At 41.8% G+C, this 17,716-nt stretch overlaps 2 protein-coding genes across 9 annotated transcripts in view; one reads left to right on the forward strand and one right to left on the reverse strand.

Annotated features, from left to right (window-relative positions):
- The window catches only part of LOC113426308 (uncharacterized), a 532,245-nt gene that overhangs the window by 36,769 nt on the left and 477,760 nt on the right, over positions 1 to 17,716 (forward strand). For 4 of the 8 annotated variants that reach the window (XR_015747404.1, XR_015747401.1, XR_015747407.1 and 1 more), the window contains 3 exons: positions 596 to 868; positions 1,979 to 2,053; positions 3,015 to 4,814. The exons of 1 other annotated variant lie outside the window; for it this stretch is intronic. The gene's annotated coding sequence lies outside the window, so the exon portion shown is untranslated. Of the gene's footprint in view, positions 1 to 595; positions 869 to 1,978; positions 2,054 to 3,014; positions 4,815 to 17,716 lie in introns of those variants that run through there. 3 more of the 8 variants (XR_015747405.1, XR_015747403.1, XR_015747402.1) reach the window with 2 other exon arrangements.
- On the reverse strand, positions 554 to 12,556 carry LOC113426306 (16 kDa beta-galactoside-binding lectin-like). Its single transcript, XM_026688669.2, has 4 exons — positions 12,411 to 12,556; positions 6,545 to 6,624; positions 3,004 to 3,175; positions 554 to 769 (listed from the first exon to the last, which is right to left on the reverse strand). Exons 2-4 carry the CDS (start codon positions 6,619 to 6,621, stop codon positions 629 to 631), a joined length of 390 nt encoding a protein of 129 aa, XP_026544454.1. The 5' UTR covers positions 6,622 to 6,624; positions 12,411 to 12,556; the 3' UTR covers positions 554 to 628.

Here is a 17,716-nt window from a genome sequence, read left to right on the forward strand (position 1 = left end):
TCCTCAGGGCTCCGGTTGCAGGGAGGAGCCCTGACTGGCCGCATGTGTCTGCGCCAAACGCCGCGGCGTTACTGTAACGCCGCAGCAGCAAGGGAGAAGGAAAAGCAACGGTGATGGAAAGTCTCCCGAACATCCAAGCTGTCGCCGCCCGCCCACCCGAGGATGCAACAGGGGGAGGGGAATTAAGTCACCCCCGAAAAGACGGCCTAGCCGGTTTTTCGGGGGTCAAAAAAAAATAAGGCCCGGCCTTATTATGTGAGAAACACGGTATATATATATATGTGTGTGTGTGTGTTTGTGTATACAGACACACATATACATATATATGTATGTTTATATTTAGAAATACATAGACTTTATTTGAATTACATATGTATATTTAGAAAATAAGTTTATTGTTACAATACATTTTTCTTTTCTGTTGTATTTTTTCACTTTAAAAGCATTTCCTTTTTTACTTTTTGACAATGTATGCATTTTTAAGATAACTACATTAATGTATTATTTCTTTTCTATTATTTCAAAAGAAGTAAAAAAGAAACTGAGACAGAAGTCAAATGACTTATTTATTTGCCTTTTTTGTATCTTATTCAAGAAATCCACAGGGTGGAAGTGTGACTATATTTCATCAAAATTTGAAAGACAGAAGGCTAATGTCTCCATCCACTGAGAAGTACTGGGCAGAATTCAGGCCAAGACGATTAGGGAAGCTGATTTCCTGTCCATCGATCTTCACCTTTATCTCCCCACATTGGTAGCTGAGGCACATCTGTTAAGAATAGGCCAGCAAGTTAATTCCTTGATGAGCCACAGGAAGTGAAACTCCAGATTCTTCCTCCACCCATCAATAATTTTGGCCTAAATAAAGGTAAGTTAGGTTTGGAGGCAGAGCAAACCCCACTCCATATATTTCAAATGTATACAGATTTTTGCCTATGGATGACCAAATGCATAATCCATTAATTGCTCTAATTATGGGAATAAATGTAAAAGTAGTCTGTCAACTCATAAAACATTCCTATGCCTGTTTTAGTAGTTGCCATAAAAAGGGGGGGAAAGCGAAAGTACATTCCAACTCTTATCTTTAAAAGATTGTAACTAAAATACCACAGTTTTTGCCCGTGAATATATTTAATTGGAGAATGTGAATGATGACACCCAGCCTGTTATGGTGCTCAATGGGAGAATCTGGTTTAGGAGGCACCCAGGGGGGAGGGGGGAAATAGGGTCACAGGTGACTGTGAATTACGTATGCCAGAGTTGGCTTCATACAGGGCAATGCCAGTATGTCGCCTCTAATGAATCCTTTGAAGTTTTTTGAAGTTTGGCTCGAGAATCATGATTTAATTAGAGTGATTTGCTGGAATCCTGACAGCCTTTGACTTACAACCATTCATGTAGTGTCCAAAGTTACAACACCACTGGAAAAAGTAACTAACATATGATCACTTTTTGCACTTACAACCAGTGGTGGGCTGCTGCCAGTTGGCACTGGTTCTAGAGAACCAGTAGCTCCAGTGAGCAGTTGCCCCCGCCCACCTGTCTGCCCTTTCCTGTCCCCTATAGAGCATTGCATACCAGAACAACTAGACACAAGAACAGTTTTTTCTGGAAAACCATCACTCTGCTAAACAAATAATTCCCTCAACCCTGTTCAGATATTACAAAGTCTGCACTACTATTACTGTTAATCTTCTCATCACTCCTTATCACCCATCCCCTCCCACTTGTGACTGTATGACTGTAACTTTGTCACTTGTATCCTTACGATTTATATTGACTATTTCCTAGTATGATTGATTGCTTATTGTACCCTATGACTATCATTAAGTGTCGTACCTTATGATTCTTGACTCCTGAAGCATGTATCTTTTCTTTTATGTATACTGAGAGTATTTACACAAAAACAAATTCCTTGTATGTCCAATCACACTTGGCCAATAAAGTATTTATCTATCTATATTTCCTTGCTTTTTAGCTCAGCTGATTCGCATGGCAATCTGTTCAGCAATCTGTGCCTCAGCTGTTTTACTCACTAGCGCTGACATAGAAGGTAAGTTTTTAAGCTTAAAATTGGTGGCTTTTCAATGCTGTGTGCGTGCACAAAGCCCACATTAGGCGAAGTGCACACTCATAGAACTAGTTATTAAACTGGTTGCATCCCACCATTGCTTACAATTATTGCAGCATCCCCATAGTCACGTGATTAAAATTTGGACGCTTGGCAACCGGCTCATATTGATGATGGTTGCAGTGTCCCGGGGTCATGCGATCAACTTTTGTAAGCTTCTGACAAACGAAGTTAACAGGGACGCCAGATTCATGTTACAACTGTGTTACTAACGGAACACCTGCAGCAATTCTTTTAACAATTGTGACAACGTTGTAAAATGGGGCATTATGAAGAGCCGTGGTATTTCAGTGGTTAGAATGCAGCATTGCAGGATAACTCTGCCCATTGCCAGCAGTGCGATCCTGACCGGCTCAAGGTTGACTCAGCCTTCCATCCTTCTGAGATTGGTAAAATGAGGACCCAGATTGTTGGGGGCAATGTCATGACAGCTTAGAGAGGACTGTGAAGTGGTATATAAGTCTAATTGCTATTGCCGTTCAACTTTATTTTAACCTAAGCTGTGGATCCAACCTGAGAGTCTCCTAGGAAAAAAAGGGGGACTGAGAAAGTGAGTGAGTAGCAGCAACTAATATTTTTTCCAACATGGTTCCCCCCAGTGGCATTTCACGTGGGGCAGGCCAGGAAGATCCGGCGAAGGTTCAGTGAAAGGATAACTTTGAGACTTTCAAAAAGAGATTGGACTGCCATTTGACAGAAATGGTGTAGGGTCTCCTGCTTGGGCGGGGTGGTGGTGGACTAGATGACCTATAAGGTCCCTTCCAACTCTGATTATCTGTATCTGTAACTGTTGAGCATCCAACCACATTTTTTTTTAAAGAGACCCCACATCTTATGAACTGACACTTCAGTGCCTTAACGTTCTTCCTGACCTTGATTTCAGCTCCTTCCTGGAATGGGAATATCGACGGCCGTACTTCCGCACCCCACTGGCCATTTGATCTGGAATTGCACACAATCTTTTTGACGTCTCCAAGGGCATCAAAGCGAGCATTCAAGTGAATGGCCAGATTTGAATCATCCTGACCTAAGTTGAGGGCAAAACTAACAAAGGGGAAGGAGACACATTAAACACAAGTTTCTTAAGCCAATTTTTTTAAAAAAACGCAGTCCCATTTTCAGTGGTCTGGCAGCTGGTGCTCAGTCTGGACTTTGTCCATCACAAGGTTTGATTTGTTCTATCCAGTGGTGGGATTCAAATTTTTTAAAATACCGGTTCTGTGGGCGTGGCAGGGGAAGGATACTGTAAAAATCTCTATTTCCACCCCACTCCAGGCGGAAGGTTACTGCAAAATCCCCATTCCCTCCCCACCCCACTAACCTGCTTTCCAACTCTGTTCTCCTGTGCAGGGCAACAAAAGAAGACCCAGCCGATCAGCTGAGACTCAGGAGACAGAGAATAGATGGGGGTGGGGCCAGTCAGAGGTGGTATTTGCCAGTTCTCTGAACTACTCAAAATTTCCTCTACCGGTTCTTCAGAACTGGTCAGAACGGGCTGAATACCACCTCTGGTTCTTTCTCTATTTTTTGCCTTTCCCATTCATGTAGAGAAGGCAAGCTTGGGGTTGATATCTTCTTTTCCTTCTAGGAAGTGTTCTCTTCTTACTGGCTTCATTGTGTTTTCCTGATGGGGTCCCTGCATGTTTTCCTTCCTGCATTCTCTCACTTGACCCCAATATAATCCCCTTAATTTTTTTTTTTCATTTGCTTTTGAAGCATCATAATTTCATTGCAGCAAACTCTAGTATGCCTCAAGCGCACAGGATTCATCAGGATTTTGACTAACAAACCTTTGAAGCATCAAAACTGCATTGCATCAACTTCTTAATTGTAAAATGAGCGGAAAATATTGGGACCGAATTTCTGGCCTTAAACTTGAAAAAATGCCCACTGTGGATGCTGAATAGAGCTTTTAGACAGGGTCGAGAATCATTGGTAGGAAAAGTTAGTTGATTTAATGGGCATTATTAAATGCACTTTTTTTTTTTTTCAAAGTAGTAGAGAACAGAGCAACCCAGCACAAAATGGCTACTGAGGGCAGTGACCAACTACTGGAGGGAAGGGAAGTTGGAAGCCCTGGAGCTGTGGTGGAATGTAATCCAGATTCCCAGGAGGAAGGAAGTGTATTCCAGAAGAGCAAAGGGCAGCAAAGTTTAGCATGTGGGAGAAAAAAAGTCAAGAAAGTTCCTCCATAGGAGTTCTCAGATTATATGTTTAGTGTGTCTGTTGGTTTTTAGAACCTGATGGCAGCCAATTGAAGCTGCAACTGAAACTCAGTCAGAAGGAAGTCCTACACACCAGTGGTGGGATTCATTTTTTTAATTTACCACCGGTTCTGTGGGCGTGGCTTGGTGGGCATGACAGGGAAAGGATACAGTAAAATCTCCAGTCAGAGGTGGGATTTGCCGGTTCTCCGAACTACTCAAAATGTCCACTACCGGTTCTCAAGAACTGGTCTGAACCTGCTGAATACCACTTCTGCTACACTCTATCCATCCTGAAGGTCTTAAAATGGTTCGAGTTGGAAAGCAGCCATTTTGAATCAGAGCTAGAAAATTAAACTGGGGCAGGGGAAGTGGGAAGTAACTTTGCAATGATCTGAAGAAGGGCATCTTTTTCTGTATTTATTACTGATGGGCGTAGCAGGATGTCTGGATCTGCCATTAAACGGGGCATAGAAATTGGACTGAATGTATTGTAATGTCTGAAGATCATGAATTGGCTATGTCTGGGTTGAAGAAGAAGAAAAATTGATTTGAATGTGAGAGAAGCTTACTGTGGTAAAGACTGAAAGGTGGACAGGGAAGCCCAGCTTTAGTCATTGATATTTCTACCCTATTATTTTGCTGATAGTAAGTCTTCATAACTAGTTACGCTGAAAGTGAGGTTTGCTCTGAGGGAATCTTCCAAGGGCAATTCTGCCCAGGAGTGTAGGCTGCTTGTCCTATGTTAACAGGGGTCCCCAACCCTGTTAACATGGGGCGTAGACTGATATCAGTCTGCAGGCTGTCAGGAACCAGGCCGCATGATTGAAGCCCCATCTGCACACACACATGGGATGCAAGCAATGTGCAAAACCACCCGCTACCCCCGTGATGGCGAACCTATGGCATGCGTGCCACAGGTGGCACACAGAGCCATTTGTGCGAGCACGCAAGTCCCAGCCAAACTTACCTGCACTGCACATGCACGCACCTCCCAGTTGATTTTTGGCCTCCCAGAGGCTCTGCAGCCTTGGGAGGCCAAAAAACGGGCCTTCCAGAAACACTGGAATTGTCCATTTTCAGCCTCTGGAGGGCCTCTGGAATCTGGGGGAGGCCATTTTCTCCCCCCCGGAGGCTCAAGGGTAGCTTCTGCAGCCTCGGGAGGCCAAAAAACGGACCTTCCGGAAGTGCCAAAATGAGCCCGTTTTCAGCCTCCCGAGGCTCCAGAGGCTTTCCTTGAGCCTCTGGGAGGGTGAAAACAGCCTCAAATGGGCTGAAAATAAGCTGGGAGGTGCACACATGCGCAGTGCAGGTAAGGTGTTGCACACACATGTGCAGTGCGGGGGTGTTGCATGCACAGGGGACAGGGGGCATTGCATTGTGGGTGTCAGCACGCGTGCGCTTTTGGCACTCCACAACAAAAAGGTTCGCCATCACTGCCCTACCCTCTGATCCACAGAAAAACTCCTCTCCATGTAACCGGTCTCTGGCACCCAAAAGATTGTTGCCGCTGTATGTTAAGAAATATGGATTTCAATTCCTCCAGAATTCCCCAGTCAGTTGAATTCCAGGATATGATTTTCAAATACTGAGTGTTGACATCCATGTCTTTTAAAATTATTCAAGTTGAAAAACACTGTACTACTAGCTGTTTCTTAAACCAACTTCAGAAATTTCAGTGTGGATTTCAATGGATAGGGCCAACATTAATTTAGGGGGTAACTTCGTGCTGAAGATCTACCCGTATTTTTGGTATTTGCAGTTTATTCACCAAATTAGAACACAGGGTGTGAACCCAATCACTTTGATCAGCTCATCCCAACCACATTCCCCACCCCAATATACCATGCTTGCTGGGATTTGGACAAGAGAAATGACTTTGGGCAAATCTGGGAATATTTAAAAAGGCTGTGTAGTTGAAAAAAGGTTGAGGTGGCTTATTATCCATCCACGCCAGCAAGCCATGTTGCCTGTCAAGGTGCTGGAATCCAGCTTCGGTCATTTCAAAGTCATTTTATATCTATTGTTGGTAATTTAAGATATTTTGTTTGCAAACCGAATTTCTGAAGCTCACTGCCAATGAAAACACTGCATTAATAATATTTATGTGAGCAACAGAAGTGCAAAAGGAAGACTTTTAAATCTGCCCAAAGCCAGAAAAGGACTAATGTCATTTCAGTCCTGCCTAAAGCCAATTAGTCATACAGACCTCTTGGCTCCATTATGTATTTTCCCCTTCAGTTTGATGCAGTCGCCGTGCTTCACTGACAAATCGAAGACTCTCATGGTCTGAAAAAGAAACAAGCAAGTGTGTCTTTGTTGTGATATCCGTGGCTTTCAGGACAACAACACTTCCGTCATCTCCATTTCCTCACACACTCAATGGGATAAGAAACATTCTTCGCTATGAATGCTCTATCAAGAAATCCTCCGCATGCCTTCAGGTGTGTTGGAACCTCTCCACCCAGAATTTGTTGCAAAAGGTGTCAAGGAATTTGAGTATTGGTAGATTTGGTAAAACCTACAATGATTTCAAAATCGTGTCATATGTATCATGGTGCAATACCCCTTGCCTCGTCCCCAGATCCTTAGGATCTGAAGGGTGCTAATGAAAGTGAAAGGCCCATATAAACTTTCAAACCAATTTCAATTTCTTCACTACGTCACTGAAATATCTGAATCAGTGGTGGTATTCTACCGGTTTAGCCTGGTTCTGCCAAGCCGGTATCACCAATGAGCAGCGGAGACCAAAACTGGTTCTCTGCCACTCTGCTGTTGGGCCCACCTGCCCGCCTTGGCTCCCATACTCACCTTTATCCTCTGTTTTTGAAACACAGCTACTTTGCGTGGCACAGCAGAGTGTTGCGCGGCAGCTGCTGAAGCGACTGGGAGAGTGCAGGCTTGCAGGAGGTGAGTTGGAATGCCTCTGCCCCTGTGCAAAGTGTGCGTTTGGTGTGCACAAACATGCAAAGTGTGCACGCACGCAAAGCGCGTCCACCAAGCCACGCCCACTGAACCGGTGGTAAAACTTTTTGAATCTCACCACTGATCTGAATCCCACCTATTCAACAATTCATAACTTAGTATAATGTGTGAAGCCAGATTACATCCGTAATCTGTACATCTATATAATGTACTGTACTGTATAGAGGGATAGGATTCTCCCAGTTTGGACTAGTTCATGCGAACCCCTAGCTGCGATGAGTAGCTGGTTCCAAACCAGTTCGATCTGACCATCATGTGTGCCCACCCACCCGTCTGCCCCTGCACTGTACTCACTTAAATCTGCTCAACTGATTCGTGCGGCTGTGTTACTTCCCTGAAGTAACATTGAAGGTAAGTAATTTTGAAAGCTGTGCACACGCGTGATTAGCAAATCGGCTGTTACACTGGGAGAAAGAGAATCCCACTCCTGACTGTATACTAATACTCAGGGGTGGGATCCGACAGGGTTAACTACCGGTTCAGTGATTTACGAGGTTCGGTGATTTACGATGTGCTTCCCTGCATGTTGCGCTCGCGCGCCTGTAAATCATCATCAGCCTGGTGCCTGGACAGCTGAGCAGCGCTGCATGCAGAGAAGCAGCCTTTGAAAAAGTACTTTTTTCCTGCTTTTTTAACTGCAGCTGTGCCTCGCACGGCAGCTGAAGTTGAAAAAGCAGGAAATAAAGGTCAGGTAAGAGTCCGGGTGGGTGGCTGGGCAAAAACATCAGCAGACATAGAACCGGTTCTATGTCTGCTGCTCTTCAGAGCTACCAGTTCTACAGAGGTGGACAGAACTGGTAGAAACCCACCCCTGTTAATTCTGTACTCAAGCCTTTGCTAATGTGAAGTATGCACTATTCAAGTAATCCTTGACTTAAAACAGTTTGTTTGGTGACTGAATTTACAATGGCACTGAAAAAGTGACTTATGACTTTTTCACACAACCACTACAGCATCCCCATGGTCATGAGATCAAAATTTGAACACTTGGCAACTGACTCATATTTATGACAGTTGCAGTATTTGGGGAGGGGGAGGGTTCACGTGATCCCTTTTTTTTCTTTTTGAAAATTTTATTTGGGTTTTCACAAAAACAAAATACAAATAAAACATCTTTTTGGGAAATAGCATGGTCCCAGGTTATCACTTCATACAGACACAAACTCAATTTCATGCTCATTTTTATGTTCTATTCCATATCTTATTACTGTTTTATATTTTCTACATAATTTTTCCCCTCTTAATTTTCTCAACTTTATTTTAATTATCTCAGTTCAAATAATTATATTTATACTTTTGTCTGTCCTGTTGCAATTTCATATTATCTTTTCTCATTAAACAAATTTTCCCCTGTAGTTACTAATTGAGTATGACACCTTTATATCTTTTAATTTTATCCATTCAAACTCTTATTTAAGCTTCAATGTATACCTTTAAGATTATAGCATTCAATATAATACATAACTTCCAATCGAATTCTGCTTGGTGCATTCTTAAAATACACATTATATTCTTAAAAGAAAAGATGATTATATATATATATATATATATATATATATATATATATATATATATATATATATATGTGTGTGTGTGTGTGTGTGTGTGTGTGTGTGTGTGTAAATAAATCACACATTCCATTCCAATTCAATTCTATCATTAATATTCATTAAAATCTTAACATCTTTAACATTTCTTTTCAATTAAATATCATACTTCCTTGGGAACACTTATAAACTTTCCTTTAATTCTTTTTCCCCATATTTCTCACTTATATTTTTATAAATCATTAATAATAATTAAAATGTTCCCATCCTTTCCTAAATTAATTATCTCATTAACTTTAATTCATTTATTTATTAACAAACATTCCACTACATTACAGTGAATATTTTATCCATCATTTTAGTCATATTTTCTAAAATTATTTCTATTTGTAATATAACAATGCTATCTTATGTATCTTTGCAGAATCCCTTTTACAATTAAATTTTGACCCGTGATCACTTTTTGTGACCTTCTGACAAGCAAAGTCAATGGGGTAGCCAGATTCACTTTACATCCATGTTACTAACGTAACAACTGCAGTGATTAAGTTAACCACTTTGGCAAGAAAGATTGTAAAATGGGGCACAACTCAACTGTCTTGCTTAGCAACAGAAATGTTGGGTTCAGTTGTGGTAATTAATCGAGGACTACCTTAGATAACAGATAATCAGAGTTGGAAGGGACCTTGTAGGTCATCTAGTCCAACCCCCCACCCTACACCATTTCTGACAAATGGCAGTCCAATCTCTTCTTGAAAGTCTCAAGTGACGAAGCTCCCACAACTTCTGAGGGCAAGCTGTTCCATTGGTTGATTGTTCTCACTGTCAGAAAGTTATTTCCAGGTTAAATCTCCTTGTTCAGTTTCCATCCATTATTCCTTGTCTGGCCTTCAGGTGCTTTAGAAAATAGCTTGACTCCTTCCTCCCTGTTGCAGCCCCTCAAATATTGAAACACTGCTATCCTGTCTCCCCTGGTCCTTCTCTTCACTAGACTAGCCAAGCCCAGTTCCTGTAACCGTTCTTCATATGTTTTAGTCTTCAGTCCCCTAATCATCCTGGCTGCTCTTCTCTGTACTTTTTCTAGAGTCTCAACATCTTTTTTAAAGAGTGGTGACCAAAACTGGATGCAGTACTCTAGGTGTGGTCTTACTAAGGCCTTACAGAGTGGTATTAGTACCTCACTTGATCTTGATTGTATCCCTCTTAATGCAATTTAGGATTGCATTGGCTTTTTTGGCTTCTGCTGCACACTGCTGGCTCATATTTAGTTGGCTGTCCACTAAGACTCCAAGATCCCTCTTACAGTTACTGCTATTGAGCCTGGTTTCACCCATTCTATATGTGTACTTTTGGTTTTTCTTGCCTAAGTGTAGGACTTTACTTTTCTCTACACTGAATTTCATTTTGTTAGACACAGCCCAGTGTTCTAGTCTGTCAAGATTCATCTGGATCTTGAGCCTATCTTCTTCTTACCTGTAGTGCTAAGTATGTTTTGTTACCCATGATTTTCTGAAAACCTTATAATTAACTGAATTCATGCATCAAGCAGTAAGCCCAACCGAGGAAATCTAATCTTTGTGAATGGGTGAATTGGGTTAATTTGAAATTTGAGGAGTGAAATTTGCTTGGCTGGGTAAGATTTCAACTTCTATTTGGACTTTGCAATTAACCTTATCTCCAAATGCTCTTTGTAATAAACCTTATCTCCAAATGCTCTTTGTAATAAACCTTATCTCCAAATGGTTAATAAGTAAAGAGCCAGCAATTTATCTGACATCCTTTGATCAGCAGCACACAATAGACTTTATTCAAAGTCAAGTTTGTTAATCGATGCCAATGCAGCCTTACGTAACCACTAGACAAAAGCACTACTAAGTCTGAAAATTCTAGAATCTTCATGTCACGCAAAGTATGTTTGAGCAAGATTGCTAGATGATCATCTAACTCTTTGATGTCATCTATTGCTCATCAAGAATTTTACAGCCCAGTTGTGGGAATCCCAGTTAGAGCCACATTTTTTAGAAGTCTTAAATATCTATCTTCAGATAAAGTTGCTCTTCACATGAACAATCTTCATTCCAACTAGGAGGCATATGTCAGGCACAAGTTAATGACCTAGAAAATCATAACTGATCTGAAGGAATGCATACTACATGCAAAAGTACATTTGGGCTGGGTTAGTTCAGATCTTTTGGGCTGACGGAAATGAGGCCATTAGCACTGCAATCACCCTAAATATCATAATATCCGGCTGGCTGGTTGAGTCACCTACCGACTCAACTATTCCAACAATGAATGAATGCCCTTTCATAACAGACACCTCTGCCAACTGCAAGAAAGTCTGGCTTTGCAGATCAATAATGATGACCCTTGTTTTTGGTAAAACATCAGCTTTCGTGCTGAACAGATACTCAAAAAACCCTTACCTGAACAGACTTGTCTAGGAATTTCAGGAAAAATCAAAACCATCACTCACATATTGTAATTTTTACAGAGGTCTATGGAACTCTATGGAACTCATTCATTTCATCCATCTTGCAACAACACTGAGAGAGAACTTTTGCATACAAAGTTCTTAATTTCTGATCTCAAGGACAGTATCACCAATATTGGGTTAATTTTTCATGGAAGCAGTTCAAGCATCCATGATTACCATATTCTTATTGGTCTATATAGTTTCATATCTTATTCTAGATGGATTATTGATCACAATAAACATCATAGGTAATACGAAGCTAGAAGGAAGCTTCAGTTCTTGTTCATAATGACCGACCAATTTACAGGCTTTAGTCATAACATAGTACAATGGATTCATATACAGGGTGGACCAAAAGCCAGGTGTCATAGACAGAGTATTATATACATGTATTAAATATCACAATCGATTACCATTTTCTTCTAAATGCTTCCTAACTCGTGTTAGGATGATGAATGGCTTTTGAAAATTCCTAAGTATGGTAACATGAAAAAAATACCAATAAAACATATTGTGATGGCCTATAGAAGGTGACTTTTGGCTAACCATGTATTTTCTCCAAAAACAAACCAATCACATTATGGCATAGTAGAATCTGCAAACCAGGCTATTATGGTTTGTAAATCATGATTTTTGCCTTAGCATGGTGTACAAAGTACAAACTAGTTAAAAGAATCTGGTTTATCACATTATGCTTGAAAAGTATCCTTGAAAATATACAAATGACTAAAGAGTATCAATTATTTGTGTTTTTTCAGTAGGATTTTTTAGTTATTTAAATAAGGAGATTTTACTATCACATCATTCCAAAATAAAACATTATAGTTTTAAAAATGAATTCTTAGAATGAACTGCAAAAAGCTATCATTTTCTCTGCCCCAGAAATCTGAAGAATCATGAAGCTTTGTCTCAAGAACATATGATTGCTGGGTCTCCTGGCATAATATCAAATGCATGCAATCTATCATATCAATAATATATAAATATATTAAGGGGAGGGAAGCTTGCTAAGTACTCAACAGTCTGCTATACCCAACAACCTATCTGCCTGGTTAAAGACAACTTACGGATTCCTTGATGATTCAATTCTAGGAAGAGTGCAAGAATGGCCAAGGTGTGTCTCTGTCTAAATTTTAAATATTGGCTTGAAGGGGCATTGCCATTTCCCTAGCCAATGAGGTGTAAGTCCAAACACAATCAGGAGAAAATGGGCTGATCCTTGAAAAACTGAACTCGTTCTACTGTTCAGCTTGATGGTTTATTGTCATTTGCAGACAAGGTGTGGGAGAAGGAGAGGCAGCCTAGAATCAATAAGTACCCATAAATGGACTAAGTCCAACTGCTCTTGAATTTCGTTAGTCCTTATCTTATGCCAAGATAATGCTCACTGTTAGTTGAATAGATTATTGTGCATAGACAAGATTAAGGATAAATCAGTTGAATCGGAACTTCATATATGGTCCTGGTCTTTTATGTCTGACATAAGGGCAGGTGCAAGTCCAGTGTAGAACAAGGAAGGGAAGCCATTAAAAAAGAAGATAGATATCACCTACATATTTTTCAGTGATATTTTTAAGCAGGAACTATTACTATTGGATATTCTTATAACTATCTTTCTACAATGCACACACTAATCCTTTATTTAAATCAGTGTTAATTCCGAGTTTGCACTGAAACCTTTTTTAATGGCTTCCCATGGACATGACTTGGTGGTTATGAAAAATGGTCATGTCACTTTTTTCTATTTGAAAGGGAGTACTGGCTGTGGGTTTTTATCAAATGACACAAGAAAAGAAGGTCCAATGGTGGGTCTTCCATCACAGTTCTCTTCTGGGGTAGCTTCAGGGGTGGGATTCTACCAGTTCGCACCTATTTGCTAGAACTGGTTGCTAACATTCTAAGCAGTTCAGAGAACCGGTTGTTAGAAGAAATTACTGGCCTAATCCTGTAAGAAAGGCAGGAAGGAAACATTCTGGTGTTCCTTACAAAAACTGCCTCTCCGTTAATCCTTATTACATTCTTGGCAGGACTAGACTTCCTGTCTCAGGAACTTCTCTGGAGTTTTTTTCTCCCCCTTTACTGGTACTTTGCTTGTGTGGAGTGACCATTTAAAGTTACAGTGGCACTGAAAAAAGTGACTTATGACCATTTTTCACACTTACGACTGATGCAACATCCCCACAGTCATGAGAGGCCAGGCAAGGAGATGTGTGCCTCGATGATATTGAGTTGGCCACACCCAGCCAATAACATAACCACCAAGCCATGTCCACCCAGTCACATGACCACCAAGCCACACCCACCACCTAAGCCACGCCCACAGAACTGGTTGTGAAAAATTTTGAACCCACTCCTGGGTAGCTTTTGTCCTCTGACACAAAGACAGCTGCCCTCCCTTTGTGCACTTCTAGAAAGAAGTGAAAACATAGTTGTGCTAGAAGGCCCTTGGAAGGGATGTGGTGGCTCAGTGCCTAAGACACTGAGCTTGTTGATCAGAAAGGTCGGCAGTTCAGTGGTTCGAATCCCTAGCGCCGTGTAATGGAGTAAGCTCCCGTTACTTGTCCCAGCTTCTGCCAACCTAGCAGTTTAAAAGCATGTAAAAATGCAAGTAGAAAAATAGCGACCCCTTTACTGGGAAGGTAACAGCATTCCACGCACCTTCAGTGTTTAGTCATGCCGGCCACAAGATCAGGAGATGTCTTCGGACAGCGCTGGCTCTTCAGCTTTGTAATGGAGATGAGCACCATCCTAGAACCGGAAACGAGTAGCACATATGTGCGAGGGGAACCTTTTCCTTTTACCTTTAGAAGGCCCTTGGGGATTAACTGCAACCAAGAGTGCCAAACTCTATCAAATGAATCTTAGCTGATGGCTTTTACTATTTAATGTAGCAGCCAATTAGATTGGAGTTCCTATTTTAATTACTTTATTGTTTTTGCATTACATTTTATATAAGAGCTGCTAAATAAAATAGTAGGCAAATTTCATAAACAAAGCATAGGTGGTCCTCGACTTACGACCACATTCGGGACCAGAATTTCTAAGTGCTAAGCAAGGTGGTTGTTCAGTGAGTTGGGCACCGTTTTATGTTCTTTTTTTCTCATGGTTGATAAGTGAATCGTGTGGTCATTAAATGAGTCTGGATTCCTCCACTGATTTTGTTTGTTGGAAGCCATTTGGAAAGATCGCAAATGGCAATTCTATGATCCCAGAACACTGCAACCATTGTAAATACATGCCGGTTGCCAAGCACCCAAATTTTGATCAGATGATCATGAGGATGCTGCAATGATCATAAGGACTGATCACTTTTTCCAGTGCTGTTCAGACTTCAAAAGTTCACTGAACAAATGGTTGTAACTCGAAGATTACCTGTACTAGACTCAAAACTGTAGGTTTTCAATTTCAGTAAGCATTTATTCACACTAAGTAATATGAGCAGGGGTGGGCTGCTGTGGGTTTGCAGGGATTCGGGAGAGCCCCAACTAAGGTTCTGTGTAGTTCAGAGAACTCCCAAATCCCACTCCTGGCTGCCCCCCCCCTCCCAGGAGTCTCCATGTGGCCTGTTTTGGATACAGGCAAGTGCAGGGCTTGCACGGAGGCTCAGGGCGAAAAACAGACTTCCTGGAAGTTCGGGAAGGCCAGAAATGGGCCCGTTTCAAGCTTCCAGAGAGCCTCTGGAGCCCAGGAAGGCTGTTTTTGTCTTCCCAGAAGCTCAAGGAAAGCCTCCAGAGCCCGGGGAAAGCAAAAATGCCTCCTCCCACTGTGGTGCAGGAGGCCAACTAGGCCACGCCCACCATGGCCACGCCCACCCAGCAACCGGGCAGAGAACTCATTGCTAAATTTTTTGAAGCCCACCCCTGAATATTAGCCATGTAAGTATTTATTCAAACTGAAGTATATTAGCCATGATGAGCATGTGAGACTTGAAGAATTAAAAATGAACCAACTTGAAGGATTGAATTGAATTCTTTATTGTCATTGTACGTATATACACAGTACACATACAACGAAATTCACTTAACACCCAGAGACCAGAGTCAACATGCACTCACACATAACAATCCCCAAACACCTCCCGCCCACCAAAATTCCCTGCCTCCCAAAAACACACAAACACCCACACAACAGACCAAGTAATACTATCCAACACCTCAGTGATGGTGGTTCTTAAGTTTATTGTTAAGTGCAATTGTAGCTCTGGGATAAAAAAAAAATACTATTCAAAAAATGTGTGGTCCAAGTTTTAATTGTTCTGTATCTTCTGCCAGAAGGCAACAGTTCACAAAGATTGTAAGCAGGATGGGAAGAGTCTCTGAGAATGTTGTGTGACTTCCTCAAACAGCGAGATGCGGAGATGTTGTCCAGGGCTGGTAGCTGGAGCCCAGTGATATTCTGGGCAGTTTTAATGATTCTCTGTAGAGCTTTTTTGTCCACTACAGAGCTGCTCCCATACCATACAAGATTAAGAATGAAGATTGGTGAAACCCATGGCCACATGATCAATATTTAGATGTTTGGCAGTTGACTCATATTTATGATGGTTGCAATGTCCTGGAGTCATATGATCACCTTTTGCCACCTTCTGTCATGCAAAGTTAATGAGGAAGATTCACTTAACAAGTGTGTCACTAACAGCTGCAGTGATTCACTTAACAATTGTAGAAAGAAAGGTCATAACATGGGGGCAAAATCCACTTAATTGTCTGCCTTAGCAACAGAAATATTGGGCTCAGTTGTGGTCCTAAGGCAAGGACTCTCTGTACTGCAATGGCTTAGTCTATGGGCTGAAACCAAACTTCTTTGTTGTTGTTGTTGTCGTCGTTGTTGTTTTGTGGTAGTGCGGGGATGAACTCCAAAAAGCAATAAGAGCAGGAGAAATATTTAATGTAATTCAAAAAAAAACATACAATTCACCAGAAATTTTTGGAAGTCCCTTGAGCAATTTCCCAGCTTGTTCAGGGATTGCATGCAACCTCAAAGAGATAAATCCATTGTGATTTCTCAGCAGGGGTGACCTTCAAAATTTTTAGCAAAGGGTTCTCTACCCAGTTGCTGGGTGGGCGTGGCCATGGTGGGCGTGGCCTAGTCAGCCTCCTGCACCACGGCCGGGGGGGGGGGGGTTGCCCTCCCCAGGTTCTGGAGGCTTTCTTCAAGTCTCCAGGAGGACAAAACCAGCCTCCCCCAGGCTCTGGAGGCTCTCTCCAGAGGGTCCATTTCCGGCCTTCCTGAACTTCCGGGAGGCCTGTTTTTCACCCTCCCTGAGCCTCCACACACGCCTGCACTTACCTGCATCCAAACAGGCTGTGTGGGGACTCCTGGGAGGGGAGGGATGGAGTGGGTGGTGCCAGCCAGGAGTGGGATTTGGGGGTTCTCCAAACTGCACAGAATCTTAACTAGGGGCTCTCCCAAACCCCTGCAAACCCCCAGCAGCCCAGCCCTGATTCTCAGTATTTTCTGTTTATGATTGTGTCATTTTACTCCAGTACAAGAAAGTGTGCCTTTTGGTGCAGTTTCTGGAGTACACCAGCAGGAGGCACAATTGGGCATCTGTAGATTTCCCAGGCAGATCTGCTGGCCGGCAAGGGGAACAAAACACCTGCCTTTCCAGAGATCCATCGCTATTTTTCTAATGATTTTGTCAGCCTGATTGTGCAACTGCATTCCCTACATTAACAAACTATATTAACAAAAGTTGGGCAGACACTGATCAGGTGTTTTAAAAAAATGATGATGATGATCTTCATTCTGGATTTGTGAATTCTGTGCTCTCAAAGTGACATTTCCCCCAGGGTGATTTGGACTGCAGTAATTTCCATTGACACCTGCAGTAATGACAATATAATGAGTGAAATGAAGAACCATGTGCTTAAAGCAATCCCTGGAGGCCCCAGCCGCTTTCAAAGTTGCCAGGGGCAGCTGATTGCTTTGTCCTTTTCCAACTTTCTTTTATTCTCCCTGAGAAAGTTGAGACACTTATAATCATAATAATTAAGTGGTTGCTTTTTTTTTCATTCTCCATACTTCTAAGGGTATATGGAGTTCTTAATAAGCTGTAAGAGGTGGTGACACAAAGCCTTAAGAGAATATGGCTGAAATTAAAATAAAGGCAAAGGGCCAAACATTTCACACTGCATAGCAGATAAATTGCCTTGTCTTCCTTGCTACCCAGATGGCACAGTGCCAGCAATTGCCTTAAATACAGTACATGCTTAGGCCTGCCTAGAACAGCTGCTTTGCAGGCCAAAGTTAAGAAATGACTTTCTCAAATGAATGTATTGCATATACTTCATTTGTGAATGCCACCTGCTTCAATGAAATGCAAAGTCAGTTAGGCACACAGAAGCATATACAACTCAGACTTGGATTCAGT

The sequence above is a fragment of the Notechis scutatus genome, chromosome 2, assembly GCF_049901735.1.
Source record: "Notechis scutatus isolate UNSWTSFEM ecotype Mainland chromosome 2, rNotScu1.2, whole genome shotgun sequence".
NCBI lineage: Eukaryota > Metazoa > Chordata > Lepidosauria > Squamata > Elapidae > Notechis > Notechis scutatus.

Excerpts from the sequence above, each read along its gene's own strand:
- LOC113426306 (XM_026688669.2), bottom strand. The coding sequence starts at position 6,621 with ATGAGAGTCTTCGATTTGTCAGTGAAGCACGGCGACTGCATCAAACTG. Across the intron at positions 3,176-6,544 it reads ATACATAATGGAGCCAAGAG|TTTTGCCCTCAACTTAGGTC; the intron begins GTCTGTATGACT and ends CCCCTTTGTTAG. Across the intron at positions 770-3,003 it reads AGGAAGGAGCTGAAATCAAG|ATGTGCCTCAGCTACCAATG; the intron begins GTCAGGAAGAAC and ends TATTCTTAACAG.